A 17770-nucleotide genomic window follows, 5' to 3' on the forward strand; every position below is an offset into this window, starting at 1 on the left:
AATGTCTTAATGATGAAGTAATGAAAATGAGAAATTTGATGGTAGTTTGGACCTCCAGGTTCAATGGCAGTGTTACTTATTTTAAAAAGCTTTGTCTTTTAGTCTTAAAATGTTCACAGCTGAAGATAAAGTTCAAAACAAAATATTGAATTTTTAAACTGTGTTTATGTAAATCCTTTATTGCAAGAAGTTAGGCACCCCCCACGTTGTTTTTGTCCATTAGGATGGCTTTCCAGACGTTTCCTTCTGCCTGTTTAAGTGTCTGCTTTCTTCAGGGGATAATCTGCCTCTCAATGAGTAAAAAACATGTGTCTGACTGAAACTTAGCATTCAATTACTGCATTATAAATAAAGTGAGTGGGGTTTAGGTCGCACAAGCTTAAGTTTTGATTGATGACGGATATATCAAAACAGATCAACAGTATTACATAAGTTAAATGCATAAAAAAATAAATAAGTGATACAGCTCAAAGTCTCCAGCTTCATCACTGGTGTCCGTTTGATTTATGGTAACGACGATCACACACAACTTCCTGAGCACGTTCTACACATTTTAATACATCAGATTGCGCTAGTGATTTCAACAATGCTTCTGTATGTGCTGTTTATTACCCATGGCATTTTTTTTGGGGCTTTTTGCTTAGACCCACATCAATGTCAACCTATTCCTTTCTCCTCCCGCCTCTCTGTCTTTTCACTAGCATCATCAAGGGATGAAACAAGTTCAACAAGTTGGGTTAGAAAAAAAATGCTGCGTCCTTTAAAAACCCTCTGCCACTGATAAATCCTCACTTCCATCTTCAGACCTGAGGCAGAAGGGTGTCTTCACTTTCTCATTCCAAACTTTGGTGACTACAAGGAACTTGCTGGATTGTTGGACTGTACTCAGGTAAGACGTTTTTTTTTTTTTTTAAAATAAAATCTGCATTGCGATGAAAAGCTAAAATTTAAAAGATGGGAATTTACTACTGATTTCATGGAAGAACAGCAGATTTTTTTTAATATATTTTTTAAACATTAATGTGGGTTACTTTACAAATGAGCTGAATTTAAATTAAACCAGACAATGTTTAATTAGAGTTTCTCCAATGCAAGGTTCTTCTTTCTACTTTTATGTGTTTTGAAATAAATACAGATTTGATTTGCACTGTTTCCCAGTACTTTAAATGATGATTGCAAAAAAAAACTAAAGGAAGAGGAATATCACATTTAACAGAAACTAAAGTAATGTTTGATAGATGCAGCGAACAACGTATTCTTAAGTAAACATCCTTAATTGCTTGGTTTGCAGGGTGCGGTTACCCACTTGATAAAATTGAGAGTAACAAAAGGTTATTGTAGTGTAGTGTATGAGAATTTCACAGCACATAGCACTAGATAAGATAATTTAACCACACACACACACACACACACACACACACACACACACACACACACACACACACACACACACACACACACACACACACACACACACATGCACGCACAGGTATGTACATCATTGTGTGGACTTTCCATTGTCTTCCATTTATTTTTTTTATTGCTTTCCATGCTCTTACCCTGAACCAAACCCTAAAGCTGTACATAGCCAACCCTAACACTAACCTAAACTCAATTCACACTTTAGCCCTAAACCTAAGCATTAGTCCAATTTGCATTGTGTCAAACTTGCAAAATGTCCTCGTAATGCCAATGGTCCACACAACATTTGTTTACTGTTAAGTTTGGTTCTCACAATGACAGATATACACACACACATTTGGTAGCATGCAATTATGAATGGTTTCTGTGTTGGTAGTATAGTAAAGGGCTGTTTCAGATTCAAAACTAATTGCATGGACCAAAACGTAGGGAAATTGACCAATTGTTGATTAGTTACTAAACTAAAGTTTTAACATGAAAAATTAAAGCTAAGGATGTCATCTATATATGAATTGACGCAAAAAAAACCTCTTTATTTTTCATTCGATGGTTCCAGGTTCCTTTATTTGTTATGCTATTAAAGTAAAGTTGTGAGTAATCAGTTATTCGTGAAATATTTATGTAGACATCTTTCATGGCTTCATAAGGATGCTGTGACCTAACTGCATTTATCAAGAAATTATGTTTAAAGAATGCTGCTTAACTACATGATGGTTTTGCTGAGATTTCGAGATTGTTAAGGGATCTGTTTGTTCAAAATGTTTATCCTGTGGAAAGTGGATGCACCTGCTGATGGAATCTTGAATGGCAACTGTAGATTTGATACTGCTCTGTCACGAGGACAAGAAGTTTCACAAATGTCACTCTGGAATGCTGGCTAGCCCGGTTTGCCCACCTTGCAGTGGCAGTGCCAAGAGTGCAGCAAATATCTTTTAAGACTCTGCTGGGAGTTAATAAATGAGTCAGTTTCAGAGTGAGAATGAGGATATAAAACTGGTGCCGCCAGATTCACTCAAAAAAAGGGACTTTTGTTCTGGCATAACATCTCAGCTGCTGCCTTTTCTCGGTTCGTTTAAAGTGGTTAATAGGGTAAATAAATGTATGATCTGGTTCAGGTTGTTAAATTTGACCTTAAAATCTGATGACAGAAAGCATTTGAGAATATGCAATATTGTGTAAGTTTCTTTTAGGAAGACTATGGAAGCCTGACTTCAGTTAAGAGTAGATTTATAATGTTCTGCAGATCAAAATGCAATTAAAATAGCTTTATTCTGAAATATATTTCACAGAGAACTGACACCGAGAGGATGGCACCTCACATGTTTCTTCTCCTGTTAGCAGGTAAGGGAAATGTTACAGTGAATATCTGTATATGCATTTGCAAGTGTGACAGAAGGAGTGAGAGCCAACACCATAATCATAAATTAAAGTTCAACTGAATTACCCACTGATCACTTTTTTTTCCCTACAGGACTAATAGGAGCAACAACAGCACAGACAACAATGAATGTCACAGCAGGTAACACATTCAGAAGTCACATGATTTATATTTATGAAGTTCAGTGTGAAAATAGCAACTATTTCCAACAAGACTAACCATCTCAGGAGAATATAATAAAAAAAATAACCACATGGCTTTATTTATTTATTTGTTATCAAAAATTGCAGGCCAACGTTACAGTCAGGAAGTTGGAAAAAGCAAGAACTGATTTTTCCAAAACTAAAGAGGAGTGAAATCTTTTCACGGTTGCTAGGTTTAATTCAAGACTTGAATGAAACGTGTATTTAAAACCAAGAGATACTGATCCCAGTAGCACATTACTATGGTTTCAAAGTTTCCAAACTTTGTACCACTTGTATATCAATCCAGTCAGTAAATTCCAACGCAGTACATCACATGTCCCACTAGAGGGCGACCGTGAACAGGAAACTGCAGCCAAATGGTAGCGAAGCTAAACTTTGCATTGGTGCTATACAATAGTAAGAATTATCATAAACCATTACTGCCTTCAATCAAATGACTTAGGGAACCAAGTAAAGTCAGATTCTGAAACTCTAAAGCCTTTGAAACTACTTATTTTTTAATTAGGCCGATTAGTCAAGTAATATAAGATTTTATTTTCTCTTAAACTTAGAAATTTCTTTATACTAACAAAACTGTATCTATTTCTTTTCAACAGCTGCTGTTCCTGCAGATTCAAGGCTCAACCTGGAATTTAGGTTGGAGGCAAATTTTCTCGACGGCCTGAATGACAGTTCATCATCAGTATTTGGGGAATTTTCAACGCCACTGATAGAACAAGTAAGCCCGATAATTTTTTGTAGTCTCATAATACCAATATCTTGTGCATGGGAGTACTTCCACCGAATAAAATAAACAAGATCTTCACGTTAACAGAAATATTAGACTTAATACCTAAATATTCTTCAGTTTTCTGCTCTTGCTGAACTTTTATTTTTTGTATCAAATTTCAGCTTAATACCATCTATAGCAGTAGATTCAGCGGATTTCTGCAAGCTGTGATCAGAGCTTTCAGGTATAAATCACTGTTGATCAAAGAATAGTTTTTCATGACTCATTAAACATAATAAATTACAATCAATTCTACCAACAGAGACTTTTGACATACCTTTGACAGTGGGTTGTTTTGTTTCTTTTGACACAATATCTATGATAATAATTTCCTTTTCCAGGCGTGGGTCCATCATAGTGGATTCTGAGCTGCAATTTGCAAATGCCTCCTCTGTGCCAGACACTCAACTTGTAGTGGATACTCTGGTGGAGGCAAAAAACAGCTCCAGCCCTCTCTCCGACCTGAACACATCTAGTATTGTTGTGACACGTAAGTAATTTTTTACAAATCATGTTGTGTCTGATGTTAAATAGATTAAGAATGATGAGGTCCAAATTGATACCAAGACCTAATGTAAATTCTCTAATTATTTTTTGTTTTGGCAGGCATTGAGGCTGCAACTGTTCCTCCCACAACAGGTAACAAGTTGGCAAAATCATTTCTTGTACTTTCAATTTTGAGTGAGCAAGAGAGAGAGAGAGAGAGAGAGAGAGAGAGAGAGAGAGAGAGAGAGAGAAAATCATGAGCACTAAATACTTACATAAGGCAGTTATTCTTTTAATCATTTTGTGTGATTAAGTTTTATTTTGCCTGTTAAGCTTTTTGATTCAGTCATGTTTTTTTTAAATTGCCTGACATTGGATACATGCTACCAATACAATAATGTTTGGTTTAACAACAGGAACTGGGAATGAAACGACAACCGATCTAGCAGCCACAACCACAGCTGGAACTACACTTAATTCAACTTCTGTACCAGGTATGTTCTTGACAAAACCTTTTTGAAAAGAAACAATATGCTTTTTATATTTAACAGATCACATAATTTTTTTATTATTTCTTAAAATGGCCAATTAATGCATTGTCTGGATCTATTTAAGTATATAAGATAACATAAGGCAACTTTGCCAGAAGTCACCATGACCTCAAACCTACTGAATAGAATACCAATAGTACTAAACGCCATTGAATCCCCGCAGGTAATCCATTCTTATTTGTGCATTTCAGTTATTACTTTTATTAATCAACACTGAGATATTTCCAGTTCCATAAGGCAGTTATTTTTTTTAATCATCTTATGTGAATAAGTTTTTTTTTTTTTTTTGTTAAGCTGTTTGATTCAGTCCTGGTTATTTTTAAGTTGCCTGGGCAATGGATAATTGCTACTGATACAATAACTTCTACTTTAACAACAGGAACTGGGAATGAAACGACTGCCAACCTAGAAGTCACAACCACAGCTGGAACCACACTTAATTCAACTTCTGTAGCAGGTATGTTCTTGACGAATCCTTTGTGAAAAGAAATGTTATGCTTTTTCTATTTAACAGATCACATAATTTTCATATTATTTCTTAAAATGGCCAATTAGGGCATTGCCTGGATGTTTTAAGTATTTAAGATAACATAAGGCAACTTTGCCAGATGTTACCATGACCTCAAACCTACTGAATAGAATACCAATAGTATTAAAACGCCATTGACTCCCCGCTGGGTAATTAATTCTTATTTGTGCAGGTCAGTCATTACTTTTATTAATCAACACTGAGATATTTCCAATTTCTTAATTTTTAAATATACTTGTCATGAGTATTTTACTTATCTCTTTACTGTTTTAGATCAAGTGTAATTTTGCACTTTTACGCCATTTGATTCAGTCTAGGTTATTATTAAATTGCCTCAGCAATGGATAAATGCTACCGATACAATAACTTCTACTATAACAACAGGAACTGGGAATGAAACGACAGCCGACCTGGCAGCCACAACCACAGCTGGAACTACAGTGAATACAACTTCTGAAGCAGGTATGTTTACAACAAAATCTTTTGAAAAGAAATGTTATGCTTTTTCTATTTAACAGATCACATAATTTTCTTATTATTTCTTAAAATGGCCAATTAACGCATTGCCTGGATGTTTTAAGTATTTAAGATAACATAAGGCAACTTTGCCAGATGTTACCATGACCTCAAACCTACTGAATAGAATACCAATAGTATTAAAACGCCATTGACTCCCCGCTAGGTAATTCATTCTTATTTGTGCATTTCAGTTATTACTTTTATTAATCAACACTGAGATATTTCCAGTTCCATAAGGCAGTTATTTTTTTTAATCATCTTATGTGATTAAGTTTTATTTTTATTTTTTTGTTAAGCTGTTTGATTCAGTCCTGGTTATTTTTAAGTTGCCTGGGCAATGGATAATTGCTACCAATACAATAACTTCTACTATAACAACAGGAACTGGGAATGAAACGACTGCCAACCTAGAAGTCACAACCACAGCTGGAACTACACTTAATTCAACTTCTGTAGCAGGTATGTTCTTGACGAATCCTTTGTGATAAGAAATGTTATGCATTTTCTATTTAACAGATCAAATCATCTTTTTTATTATTTCTTAAAATGGCCAATACATGCATTGTCTGGATGTTTTAAGTATTTAAGATAACATAAGGCAACTTTGCCAGATGTTACCATGACCTCAAACCTACTGAATAGAATACCAATAGTATTAAAACGCCATTGAATCCCCGCTGGGTAATTCATTCTTATTTGTGCAGGTCAGTTATTACTTTTATTAATCAACACTGAGATATTTCCAATTTCTTATTTTTTAAATATACTTGTCATGAGTATTTTACTCATCTCTTTACTGTTTTAGATCAAGTGTAATTTTGCACTTTTACGCCATTTGATTCAGTGTAGGCGATTATTAAATTGCCTCAGCAATGGATAAATGCTACCGATACAATAACTTCTACTATAAAAACAGGAACTGGGAATGAAACGACAGCCGACCTAGCAGTAACAACTACAGCTGGAACTACAGTGAATACAACTTCTGTAGCAGGTATGTTCACAACAAAACCTTTTGAAAAGAAACGTTATGCTTTTTCTATTTAACAGATCACATAATGTTCTTATTATTTCTTAAAATGGCCAATTAATGCATTGTCTGGATGTTTTATAGTATTTAAGATAACATAAGGCAACTTTGCCAGAAGTTACCATGACCTCAAACCTACTGAATAGAATACCAGTAGTAGTAAACACCATTGAATCCTCGCTGGGTAATTCATTCTTATTTGTGCAGGTCAGTTATTACTTTTATTAATCAACACTGAAAATATTTCCGGTTCCATAAGGCAGTTATTTTTTTTAATCATCTTGTGTGATTAAGTTTTATTTTTTCTGTTAAGCTGTTTGATTCAGTCCTGGTTATTTTTAAGTTGCCTGGGCAATGGATAATTGCTACTGATACAATAACTTCTACTTTAACAACAGGAACTGGAAATGAAACGACTGCCAACCTAGAAGTCACAACCACAGCTGGAACCACACTTAATTCAACTTCTGTAGCAGGTATGTTCTTGACGAATCCTTTGTGAAAAGAAATGTTATGCTTTTTCTATTTAACAGATCACATATTTTTTTTAATTATTTCTTAAAATGGCCAATTAATGCATTGTCTGGATGTTTTAAGTATTTAAGATAACATAAGGCAACTTTGCCAGATGTTACCATGACCTCAAACCTACTGAATAGAATACCAATAGTACTAAATGCCATTGACTCCCCGCTGGGTAATTCATTCTTATTTGTGCAGGTCAGTTATTACTTTTATTAATCAACACTGAGATATTTCCAATTTCTTAATTTTTAAATATACTTGTCATGAGTATTTTACTTATCTCTTTACTGTTTTACATCAAGTGTAATTTTGCACTTTGACGCCATTTGATTCAGTCTAGATTATTATTAAATTGCCTCAGCAATGGATAAATGCTACCAATACAATAACTTCTACTATAACAACAGGAACTGGGAATGAAACGACGGCCGACCTGGCAGCCACAACCACAGCTGGAACTACACTTAATTCAACTACTGTGGCAGGTATGTTCTTGACAAAACCTTTTGAAAAGAAACGTTATGCTTTTTCTTTTTAACAGATCACATAATGTTCTTATTATTTCTTAAAATGGCCAATTAATGCATTGTCTGGATGTTTTAAGTATTTAAGATAACATAAGGCAACTTTGCCAGAAGTTACCATTGACCTCAAACCTACTGAATAGAATACCAATAGTATTAAAACGCCATTGAATCCCCGCTGGGTAATTCATTCTTATTTGTGCATTTCAGTTATTACTTTTATTAATCAACACTGAGATATTTCCAGTTCCATAAGGCAGTTATTTTTTTTAATCATCTTGTGTGATTAAGTTTTATTTTTTCTGTTAAGCTGTTTGATTCAGTCCTGGTTATTTTTAAGTTGCCTGGGCAATGGATAATTGCTACCAATACAATAACTTCTACTATAACAACAGGAACTGGGAATGAAACGACAGCCAACCTAGAAGTCACAACCACAGCTGGAACTACACTTAATTCAACTTCTGTAGCAGGTATGTTCTTGACGAATCCTTTGTGAAAAGAAATGTTATGCTTTTTCTATTTAACAGATCACATAATTTTTTCATTATTTCTTAAAATGGCCAATTAATGCATTGTCTGGATGTTTTATAGTATTTAAGATAACATAAGGCAACTTTGCCAGAAGTTACCATAACCTCAAACCTACTGAATAGAATACCAATAGTAGTAAACACCATTGAATCCTCGCTGGGTAATTCATTCTTATTTGTGCAGGTCAGTTATTACTTTTATTAATCAACACTGAAAATATTTCCGGTTCCATAAGGCAGTTATTTTTTTTAATCATCTTGTGTGATTAAGTTTTATTTTTTCTGTTAAGCTGTTTGAATCAGTCCTGGTTATTTTTATGTTGCCTGGGCAATGGATAAATGCTACCAATACAATAACTTCTACTTTAACAACAGGAACTGGGAATGAAACGACAGCCAACCTAGAAGTCACAACCACAGCTGGAACCACACTTAATTCAACTTCTGTAGCAGGTATGTTCTTGACGAATCCTTTGTGAAAATAAATGTTATGCTTTTTCTATTTAACAGATCACATCATTTTTTTATTATTTCTTAAAATGGCCAATTAATGCATTGTCTGGATGTTTTACGTATATAAGATAACATAAGGCAACTTTGCCAGATGTTACCATGACCTCAAACCTACTGAATAGAATACCAATAGTATTAAAACGCCATTGACTCCCCGCTGGGTAATTCATTCTTATTTATGCAGGTCAGTTATTACTTTTATTAATCAACACTGAGATATTTCCAATTTCTTAATTTTTAAATATACTTGTCATGAGTATTTTACTCATCTCTTTACTGTTTTAGATCAAGTGTAATTTTGCACTTTTACGCCATTTGATTCAGTCTAGGCGATTATTAAATTGCCTCAGCAATGGATACATGCTACCGATACAATAACTTCTACTATAACAACAGGAACTGGGAATGAAACGACAGCCGACCTAGCAGCCACAACCACAGCTGGAACTACAGTGAATACAACTTCTGTAGCAGGTATGTTCACAACAAAACCTTTTGAAAAGAAATGTTATGCTTTTTCTATTTAACAGATCACATAATGTTCTTATTATTTCTTAAAATGGCCAATTAATGCATTGCCTGGATTTTTTAAGTATTTAAGATAACATAAGGCAACTTTGCCAGAAGTTACCATGACCTCAAACCTACTGAATAGAATACCAATAGTATTAAAACGCCATTGAATCCCCGCTGGGTAATTCATTCTTATTTGTGCAGGTCAGTTATTACTTTTATTAATCAACACTGAAATATTTCCAGTTCCATTAGGCAGTTATTTTTTTTTAATCATCTTGTGTGATTAAGTTTTATTTTTTCTGTTAAGCTGTTTGATTCAGTCCTGGTTATTTTTATGTTGCCTGGGCAATGGATAATTGCTACCAATACAATAACTTCTACTATAACAACAGGAACTGGGAATGAAACGACTGCCAACCTAGAAGTCACAACCACAGCTGGAACTACACTTAATTCAACTTCTGTAGCAGGTATGTTCTTGACGAATCCTTTGTGAAAAGAAATGTTATGCTTTTTCTATTTAACAGATCACATATTTTTTTTTTATTATTTCTTAAAATGGCCAATTAATGCATTGTCTGGATGTTTTAAGTATTTAAGATAACATAAGGCAACTTTGCCAGAAGTTACCATGACCTCAAACCTACTGAATAGAATACCAATAGTACTAAATGCCATTGACTCCCCGCTGGGTAATTCATTCTTATTTGTGCAGGTCAGTTATTACTTTTATTAATCAACACTGAGATATTTCCAATTTCTTCATTTTTAAATATACTTGTCATGAGTATTTTACTTATCTCTTTACTGTTTTACATCAAGTGTAATTTTGCACTTTTACGCCATTTGATTCAGTGTAGGTTATTATTAAATTGCCTCAGCAATGGATAAATGCTACCGATACAATAACTTCTACTATAATAACAGGAACTGGGAATGAAACGACAACCGACCTGGCAGCCACAACCACAGCTGGAACTACACTTAATTCAACTACTGTAGCAGGTATGTTCATGACAAAACCTTTTAAAAAAATTTTTATGCTTTTTCTTTTTAACAGATCACATAATGTTCTTATTATTTCTTAAAATGGCCAATACATGCATTGTCTGGATGTTTTAAGTATTTAAGATAACATAAGGCAACTTTGGCAGAAGTTACCATGACCTCAAACCTACTGAATAGAATACCAATAGTATTAAAACGCCATTGAATCCCCGCTGGGTAATCCATTCTTATTTGTGCAGGTCAGTTATTGCTTTTATTAATCAACACTGAAATACTTCCAGTTCCATAAGGCAGTTATTTTTTTAATCATCTTGTGTGATTAAGTTTTAGTTTTTCTGTTAAGCTGTTTGATTCAGTCCTGGTTATTTTTATGTTGCCTGGGCAATGGATAATTGCTACCGATACAATAACTTCTACTATAACAACAGGAACTGGGAATGAAACGACTGCCAACCTAGAAGTCACAACCACAGCTGGAACCACACTTAATTCAACTTCTGTAGCAGGTATGTTCTTGACGAATCCTTTGTGAAAAGAAATGTTATGCTTTTTCTATTTAACAGATCAAATCATCTTTTTTATTATTTCTTAAAATGGCCAATACATGCATTGTCTGGATGTTTTAAGTATATAAGATAACATAAGGCAACTTTGCCAGATGTTACCATGACCTCAAACCTACTGAATAGAATACCAATAGTATTAAAACGCCATTGACTCCCTGCTGGGTAATTCATTCTTATTTGTGCAGGTCAGTTATTACTTTTATTAATCAAGACTGAGATATTTACATTTTCTTAATTTTCAAATATACTTGTCATGAGTATTTTACTCATCACTTTACTGTTTTAGATCAAGTGTAATTTTGCACTTTTACGCCATTTGATTCAGTCTAGGTTATTATTAAATTGCCTCAGCAATGGATACATGCTACTGATACAATAACTTCTACTATAACAACAGGAACTGGGAATGAAACGACAGCCGACCTGGCAGCCACAACTACAGCTGGAACTACAGTGAATACAACTTCTGTAGCAGGTATGTTCACAACAAAACCTTTTGAAAAGAAACGTTATGCTTTTTCTATTGACAGATCACATAATTTTCTTATTATTTCTTAAAATGGCCAATTAATGCATTGCCTAGATGTTTTATAGTATTTAAGATAACATAAGGCAACTTTGCCAGAAGTTACCGTGACCTAAAAACCTACTGAATAGAATACCAATAGTATCAAAACGCTATTGAATCCCCGCTAGGTAACTCATTCTTATTTGTGCAGGTCAGTTATTACTTTTATTAATCAACACTGAAATATTTCCAGTTCCATAAGGCAGTTATTATTTTTTAATCATCTTGTGTGATTAAGTTTTATTTTTTCTGTTAAGCTGTTTGATTCAGTCCTGGTTATTTTTAAGTTGCCTGGGCAATGGATAATTGCTACCAATACAATAACTTCTACTATAACAACAGGAACTGGGAATGAAACGACTGCCAACCTAGAAGTCACAACCACAGCTGGAACTACACTTAATGCAACTTCTGTAGCAGGTATGTTCTTGACGAATCCTTTGTGAAAAGAAATATTATGCTTTATATAGTTTTTAAGTATTTAAAATAATATTCCACATAGTTTTCTTGAACAAAATCTCATATAATTTTACTATATGAACCACATTAATATGAACCAATAACTCTAATAATTAACATACCTTTACCATGGCTTAATAATGTTTACCACCAGAAAACACAACTTCACAACCACTTAGTCCAACATCACCAGCAGCCAACATGACTTCACCTCCTCTAAATACAACTTCTCTACCAGTCAGTCCAACATCACCAGCAACCAACATGACTTCACCCCCTCTCAATGCAACTTCTATACCAGTCAGTCCAACATCACCAGCAGCCAACATGACTTCACCTTCACTCAATGCAACTTCACCCTCAGTCAGTCCAACATCACCAGCAACCAACATGACTTCACCTCCTCTAAATCCAACTTCTATACCAGTCAGTCCAACATCACCAGCAACCAACATGACTTCACCTCCGCTCAATGCAACTTCAGTCACTGTGAGCTCAACAACAGTCAATATAACCTCAGCACAACCCATGTCCACATCACCATCAGGTAATTTTACTTTACTGTCATAATATTAGTACAGGCTTTATATGTTAGTTTTAAAGAGAGAAGAAATGCCTGCCACATGTCTAACTGACACCTTTACATTTGTAAACTATATTTTTATAGGTAATCTTGTACTAAAGAGGAACATCAAACATTAAAATCGCAACTCTCCCACCAGTTGAATCAAAATGTAAAAATGTTTTTGAAAGAATGTTTGTGGTTGTATGTTTATTAGTAATTCAAGTCCTAAGAGAAATTATTTGATATTACTTTCTGCTTAGAAAGAAACAGCAATAGGGTAAAATAGTAGTAGTAAGTCATGCCTGCTATTGTCAGGCATGACTTACTACAGATCAGTAAACATCTACCAAATATGACCTCACCAGTCAAAATGTCTTCACTACCTTTTAATGAAGCCATATGAGCACAGAATGTGACTTGTCAGTTAGCAATACCTTTTATTATAGCTTTTCAACTGTAACCAGCAGTGTTTTAACTTCTACAGTAGTCAGTGTCGGTTTGTCAGAAGTTAATGTTACATTAGAAGTACTTAAAAGAATCTCCCCAATACATTTATACAGCTATAATTCTTTATTTCACAGCTGACCCAACTCTACCATCACTCAGCTCAATTACAATACTTTTCTGAATAATTAATCTTCTAATTGTTTATGTATTGTGAGGAAATATCAGATTAAACAGCAATTAACTGTAAGTATTATGCTTTTAGGAAATGCAACCTTACAGCAAACAAGTACGACCTCACCACAAGTCAACGAAACTTCACAATCTACTCCATCACCCATCAGCCAGACCTCAGCAACTAGCAATGTAACTTCCCAATCAACATTATCATCAACTATATCAACAACAACAACTACTACTACTACTACTACTGCTACAACTACAACCACAACTCCTGCCCCACCACCTGAGCCAAAAATTAGGTTACAATTTAACTTGAAGGCGACATTCACAGAGGATTTGAAAAACAACTCCTCCCCACAGTTCAAAGCACTTGAGAGAAATGTGACTGCAGCAGTAAGTTTGCTTTATTTCATTCAAAATTCTGATCATATTTATTTTATAGCATTACAGAGTACTATGCTTTAAAAGTTAAGCATTTCAAGAGACTGTAACAGTAGAAAAATCCCTATGAACAATGTTTTAGCAAACACAATAACAAATATTTAAAAATAAAAATACAATTTAAGAAAGATCTTTGAGAAACATGGTAACACACTAATTTATGGTGTAAACTTTTAATAATGACTTATTTATATAGAATATCTCTACCTTTTTGACAAACAAAATCAAAAAAAGTTATGTACCAGGAGAGATCCTGATTTTTTACATTGAAATAAAAGTGCATATAAGCACATAGAAAAATGGAAAAAATGTGAAGTTTATTATATTTTCACCAATATGAAATGTACTTTTTCCATTTATTGTATTGTTTTTTTTTCCTCCTAAAACTCTTAACAGCTCAATGGAGTCTATAAAAAAAGATTTGGGGACAGATTCAATCGAACTGTCATCAGAGGATTCAGGTATAACAATAACATTTCCAGCAACTGATTTATTTTTACAAGCAGTTTACATTTCTTTCTTAACGTAACAAAACCTTTCCTCAGTACTTTTTTAGTTATTACAAATGCCCTTGTTTGGTTTCATTCTTCTGTTATTGTTTACGACATAATTGTATTTTTTGGAAAACTGCTCAAACCTTTCTTATTTTACTCAAAGGTTGAACATTAGGTGGATTTATAGTAACAGACAATGAACATAATAAATAAAAAAAAAATAATCTGTTGCAGACAAGGATCGGTTATTGCTGAAACTGAGCTGATATTCAATAATGTCTCAGCACTACCAAATACCAGCGAAGTGACTGAAACTTTAAGGAATGCAACCTCTGACCCAGCTTTCAGCCTACCTGTCAACGAAAGTACTATTGCTGCAGAAGGTAAGGATTCACCTCCCCTCACAAAAATCTTGAATTGTACATCAGTTATGAATGAAACAGGTTAATTTAGACTTATTTGTCACACTTTCTGCCTCATGTAGACAAGGTTGTCAGCTCCCTGTTTTCTACTGAGGGACTCAGACATTCCCCTCATTTTTTCTGTCCCCATCTCTGCCCAGATTTATTTCACTCAAAGCAGAACTATTTTTTTACACTGCTTTCTGTGATTTACTAAACACAGCAACACTTTGAATATGGCCGTTGGGACTCTGACCCTTCGGCAGATGCTTGCGGTTTTGGTGGTGCTGTCTCTGGGCTATAGAGTGATTTAGCTGGTTTAGGATTCTCCAGATGATTCTCCAGGGTATGAATTTGTTCAGGAGGTTTTTATTTAGGTCAGACTTCCTCACTATTGTATTAAATATGCTGTTCCTCTCTGCTTTAGCACAATGACGGTTAATGTTGGGGTTAAAGTCCTACATGTCCTCCAGTCCAAAGTTAACCACTTGGTTGTTTGAATGTTAAATAAGGATAGATTGTTGCTTTCACAACATATCAGCAAAGATGCCTTCTAACCTCTATGACCTGTACACGTCTCATCTGTTATATCTGACTATTTTATAATGAAATTATTCATGTCTGTGGTAGCAAAGTCATTATTTATCTGTTGCCAGAGGACATTTAGTACTTTTAGGAAGACTTCCAAACTTAGACAGAAAATAGAGATATTCACCTTAGTCTTTTAAAGTGATTCACCAACCACAGACAACAAAACTTGTTCAGTTAATTGCAAAGACTTTCAAAACAAAACATTGATATATTTTTTTCCCCATAAATCAATATCAGAATCATTTAAATTTTAAGACTGATTGCATAAATGTCCACATCTTCCTACAAGCTCCACTTAATAGCTGACAAATCAGTACACACCGTGTACACAGAGTTCAGAAAAAGAATCAAGCACAACCTATGGCTAAAAACAGAGTCACTTATGTGTTATTTTTTCATCCTTTAGTTGTATTACCTCCAACTCAACCACCAACAACAACTACAGTCACAACTACAGTGCAAACAACTTCTGTAACAGGTATGTTCACAACAAAACCTTTTGAAAAAATATGCTATGCTTTTTTATTTTAACAGACCACAAAATGATCTTGTCATCTCTTAAAATGACCAATGAATGCTTTGTCTAGATATTTAAAGTATTTAACATTACATAAGGCAACTTTGCCATAAGGCACCATGACGTTAAACCTACTCGATAGAATATCAATAGTAATAAAAGCTATGGAATCCCCACTGGGTAATTCATTCTGATTTGTGCAAGTAAATTATTACTTGTATGAATCAGCACTGAGATATTTCCTATTTCTTCATTTTTAAATGTACTTGTCATGAGTATTTTACTTATTTCCATACTGTTTTAGATCAAGTTTTATTTTGCCCTTTTACACCATTTGATTCAGTTTAGGTTATTTTAAGATTGCCTGAGCAATGAATAAAGGCTACCAATACAATAACTTATACTATAAAAACAGGAACTGGGAATGAAACGACTGCCAACCTAGAAGTCACAACCACAGCTGGAACTATACTTAATTCAACTTCTGTACCAGGTATGTTCTTAACAAAACCTTTTTGAAAAGAAATGTTATGCTTTGTTTAGTTTGTACATATTTAAATAATATTCCACATAGTTCTCTTGAACAAAATCTCATAATTTTACGACATGAACCACATTAACATGAACTAATAACTCTAATAATTAACATACCTTCACCATGGCTTGATAATGTTTACCACCAGAAAACACAACTTCACAACCACTTAGTCCAACATCACCAGCAGCCAACATGACTTCACCTCCTCTAAATACAACTTCTCTACCAGTCAGTCCAACATCACCAGCAGCCAACATGACTTCACCTCCTCTAAATACAACTTCTCTACCAGTCAGTCCAACATCACCAGCAGCCAACATGACTTCACCTCCTCTAAATACAACTTCTCTACCAGTCAGTCCAACGTCACCAGCAGCCAACATGACTTCACCTCCTCTAAATACAACTTCTCTACCAGTCAGTCCAACATCACCAGCAGCCAACATGACTTCACCTCCTCTAAATACAACTTCTCTACCAGTCAGTCCAACATCACCAGCAGCCAACATGACTTCATCTCCTCTAAATACAACTTCTCTACCAGTCAGTCCAACATCACCAGCAGCCAACATGACTTCACCTCCTCTAAATACAACTTCTTTACCAGTCAGTCCAACATCACCAGCAGCCAACATGACTTCACCTCCTCTAAATACAACTTCTATACCAGTCAGTCCAACATCACCAGCAACCAACATGACTACAGCTTCACTCAATGCAACTTCACCACAAGTCACTGTGAGCTCAACAACAGTCAATATAACCTCAGCACAACCCATGTCCACATCACTATCAGGTAATTTTATTTTACTGTCATGACATTACAGTTTTCTTTGATTGCTTTGACCAGTTTGAAGAAACTGGCAACCTCTCAGTTTTCATCATCACCATCTCAGTGGAGCAAAAGACACATCTTGCAAATGAGTTATAGTTTTTATTGGTTGCTTTGACCTGTTTGAAGAAACTGGGAACCTCTCAGTTTTCAGCATCACCATCTCAGCAGAGCAAAAGACACCTCTTGCAAATGAGTCAACCCATTCTCATTGGTTTGACTCATTCTCCCCGCTCTTTTGCAAAACAGTTAACGCAGATGTCATTCATGCAGTCCAAACTCCATTGCTTTAGCTGTGGTAGCAAAACAGAAACTATATGTTCCAAGCTCTTAGAAACTTCTTGATCTGAATGAAATCACTGGAGCACCTGATTGACACTTCCTTACACAATTTTTCAATTTGCAATCAGTTTGTAGGCTTTATGTAAAAGGTGCCATGTTGTGTGTTGATTTTTGCGAGCATGGATTGTCTAAGGCAGATGAGAGTCAGAGCAAGAGGTAGATGGGTCAGGGGAAGAAGATAATGAGGAAGAGGAATCCGTGTGTGAGGTGGCGGGGTAGCTGGAAGGGCTCAAGTTACACATGAACTTCAGGCAACTATGATTGATCATGTGGTAAATCACGGCCTTTCACTTAGAGGGGCGGGACAAAGAGTCCAACCT

General features: G+C 34.9%; 1 protein-coding gene across 1 annotated transcript in view; it reads left to right on the top strand.

The window, feature by feature from the left end:
* The first annotated feature begins 784 nt into the window (after nucleotides 1-784).
* Nucleotides 785-17770, top strand: part of LOC105936738 (mucin-5AC) — a 28353-nt gene continuing 11367 nt past the window's right edge. The window contains exons 1-28 of the mRNA XM_036136989.1: nucleotides 785-889; nucleotides 2712-2763; nucleotides 2894-2941; nucleotides 3618-3724; nucleotides 3898-3959; nucleotides 4117-4265; nucleotides 4382-4414; nucleotides 4678-4755; nucleotides 5192-5269; nucleotides 5726-5803; nucleotides 6242-6319; nucleotides 6777-6854; nucleotides 7289-7366; nucleotides 8335-8412; nucleotides 8848-8925; nucleotides 9382-9459; nucleotides 9894-9971; nucleotides 10429-10506; nucleotides 10938-11015; nucleotides 11473-11550; nucleotides 11986-12063; nucleotides 12257-12649; nucleotides 13377-13687; nucleotides 14132-14196; nucleotides 14464-14612; nucleotides 15628-15699; nucleotides 16154-16231; nucleotides 16422-17072. Coding sequence (XP_035992882.1) covers nucleotides 2730-2763; nucleotides 2894-2941; nucleotides 3618-3724; nucleotides 3898-3959; nucleotides 4117-4265; nucleotides 4382-4414; nucleotides 4678-4755; nucleotides 5192-5269; nucleotides 5726-5803; nucleotides 6242-6319; nucleotides 6777-6854; nucleotides 7289-7366; nucleotides 8335-8412; nucleotides 8848-8925; nucleotides 9382-9459; nucleotides 9894-9971; nucleotides 10429-10506; nucleotides 10938-11015; nucleotides 11473-11550; nucleotides 11986-12063; nucleotides 12257-12649; nucleotides 13377-13687; nucleotides 14132-14196; nucleotides 14464-14612; nucleotides 15628-15699; nucleotides 16154-16231; nucleotides 16422-17072 — 3244 coding nt within the window. The 5' untranslated portion in view covers nucleotides 785-889; nucleotides 2712-2729. The remainder of the gene's footprint in view (nucleotides 890-2711; nucleotides 2764-2893; nucleotides 2942-3617; nucleotides 3725-3897; nucleotides 3960-4116; nucleotides 4266-4381; nucleotides 4415-4677; nucleotides 4756-5191; nucleotides 5270-5725; nucleotides 5804-6241; nucleotides 6320-6776; nucleotides 6855-7288; nucleotides 7367-8334; nucleotides 8413-8847; nucleotides 8926-9381; nucleotides 9460-9893; nucleotides 9972-10428; nucleotides 10507-10937; nucleotides 11016-11472; nucleotides 11551-11985; nucleotides 12064-12256; nucleotides 12650-13376; nucleotides 13688-14131; nucleotides 14197-14463; nucleotides 14613-15627; nucleotides 15700-16153; nucleotides 16232-16421; nucleotides 17073-17770) is intronic.

The sequence above is a fragment of the Fundulus heteroclitus genome, chromosome 5, assembly GCF_011125445.2.
Source record: "Fundulus heteroclitus isolate FHET01 chromosome 5, MU-UCD_Fhet_4.1, whole genome shotgun sequence".
In the NCBI taxonomy this organism is placed as follows: Eukaryota; Metazoa; Chordata; class Actinopteri; order Cyprinodontiformes; family Fundulidae; genus Fundulus; species Fundulus heteroclitus.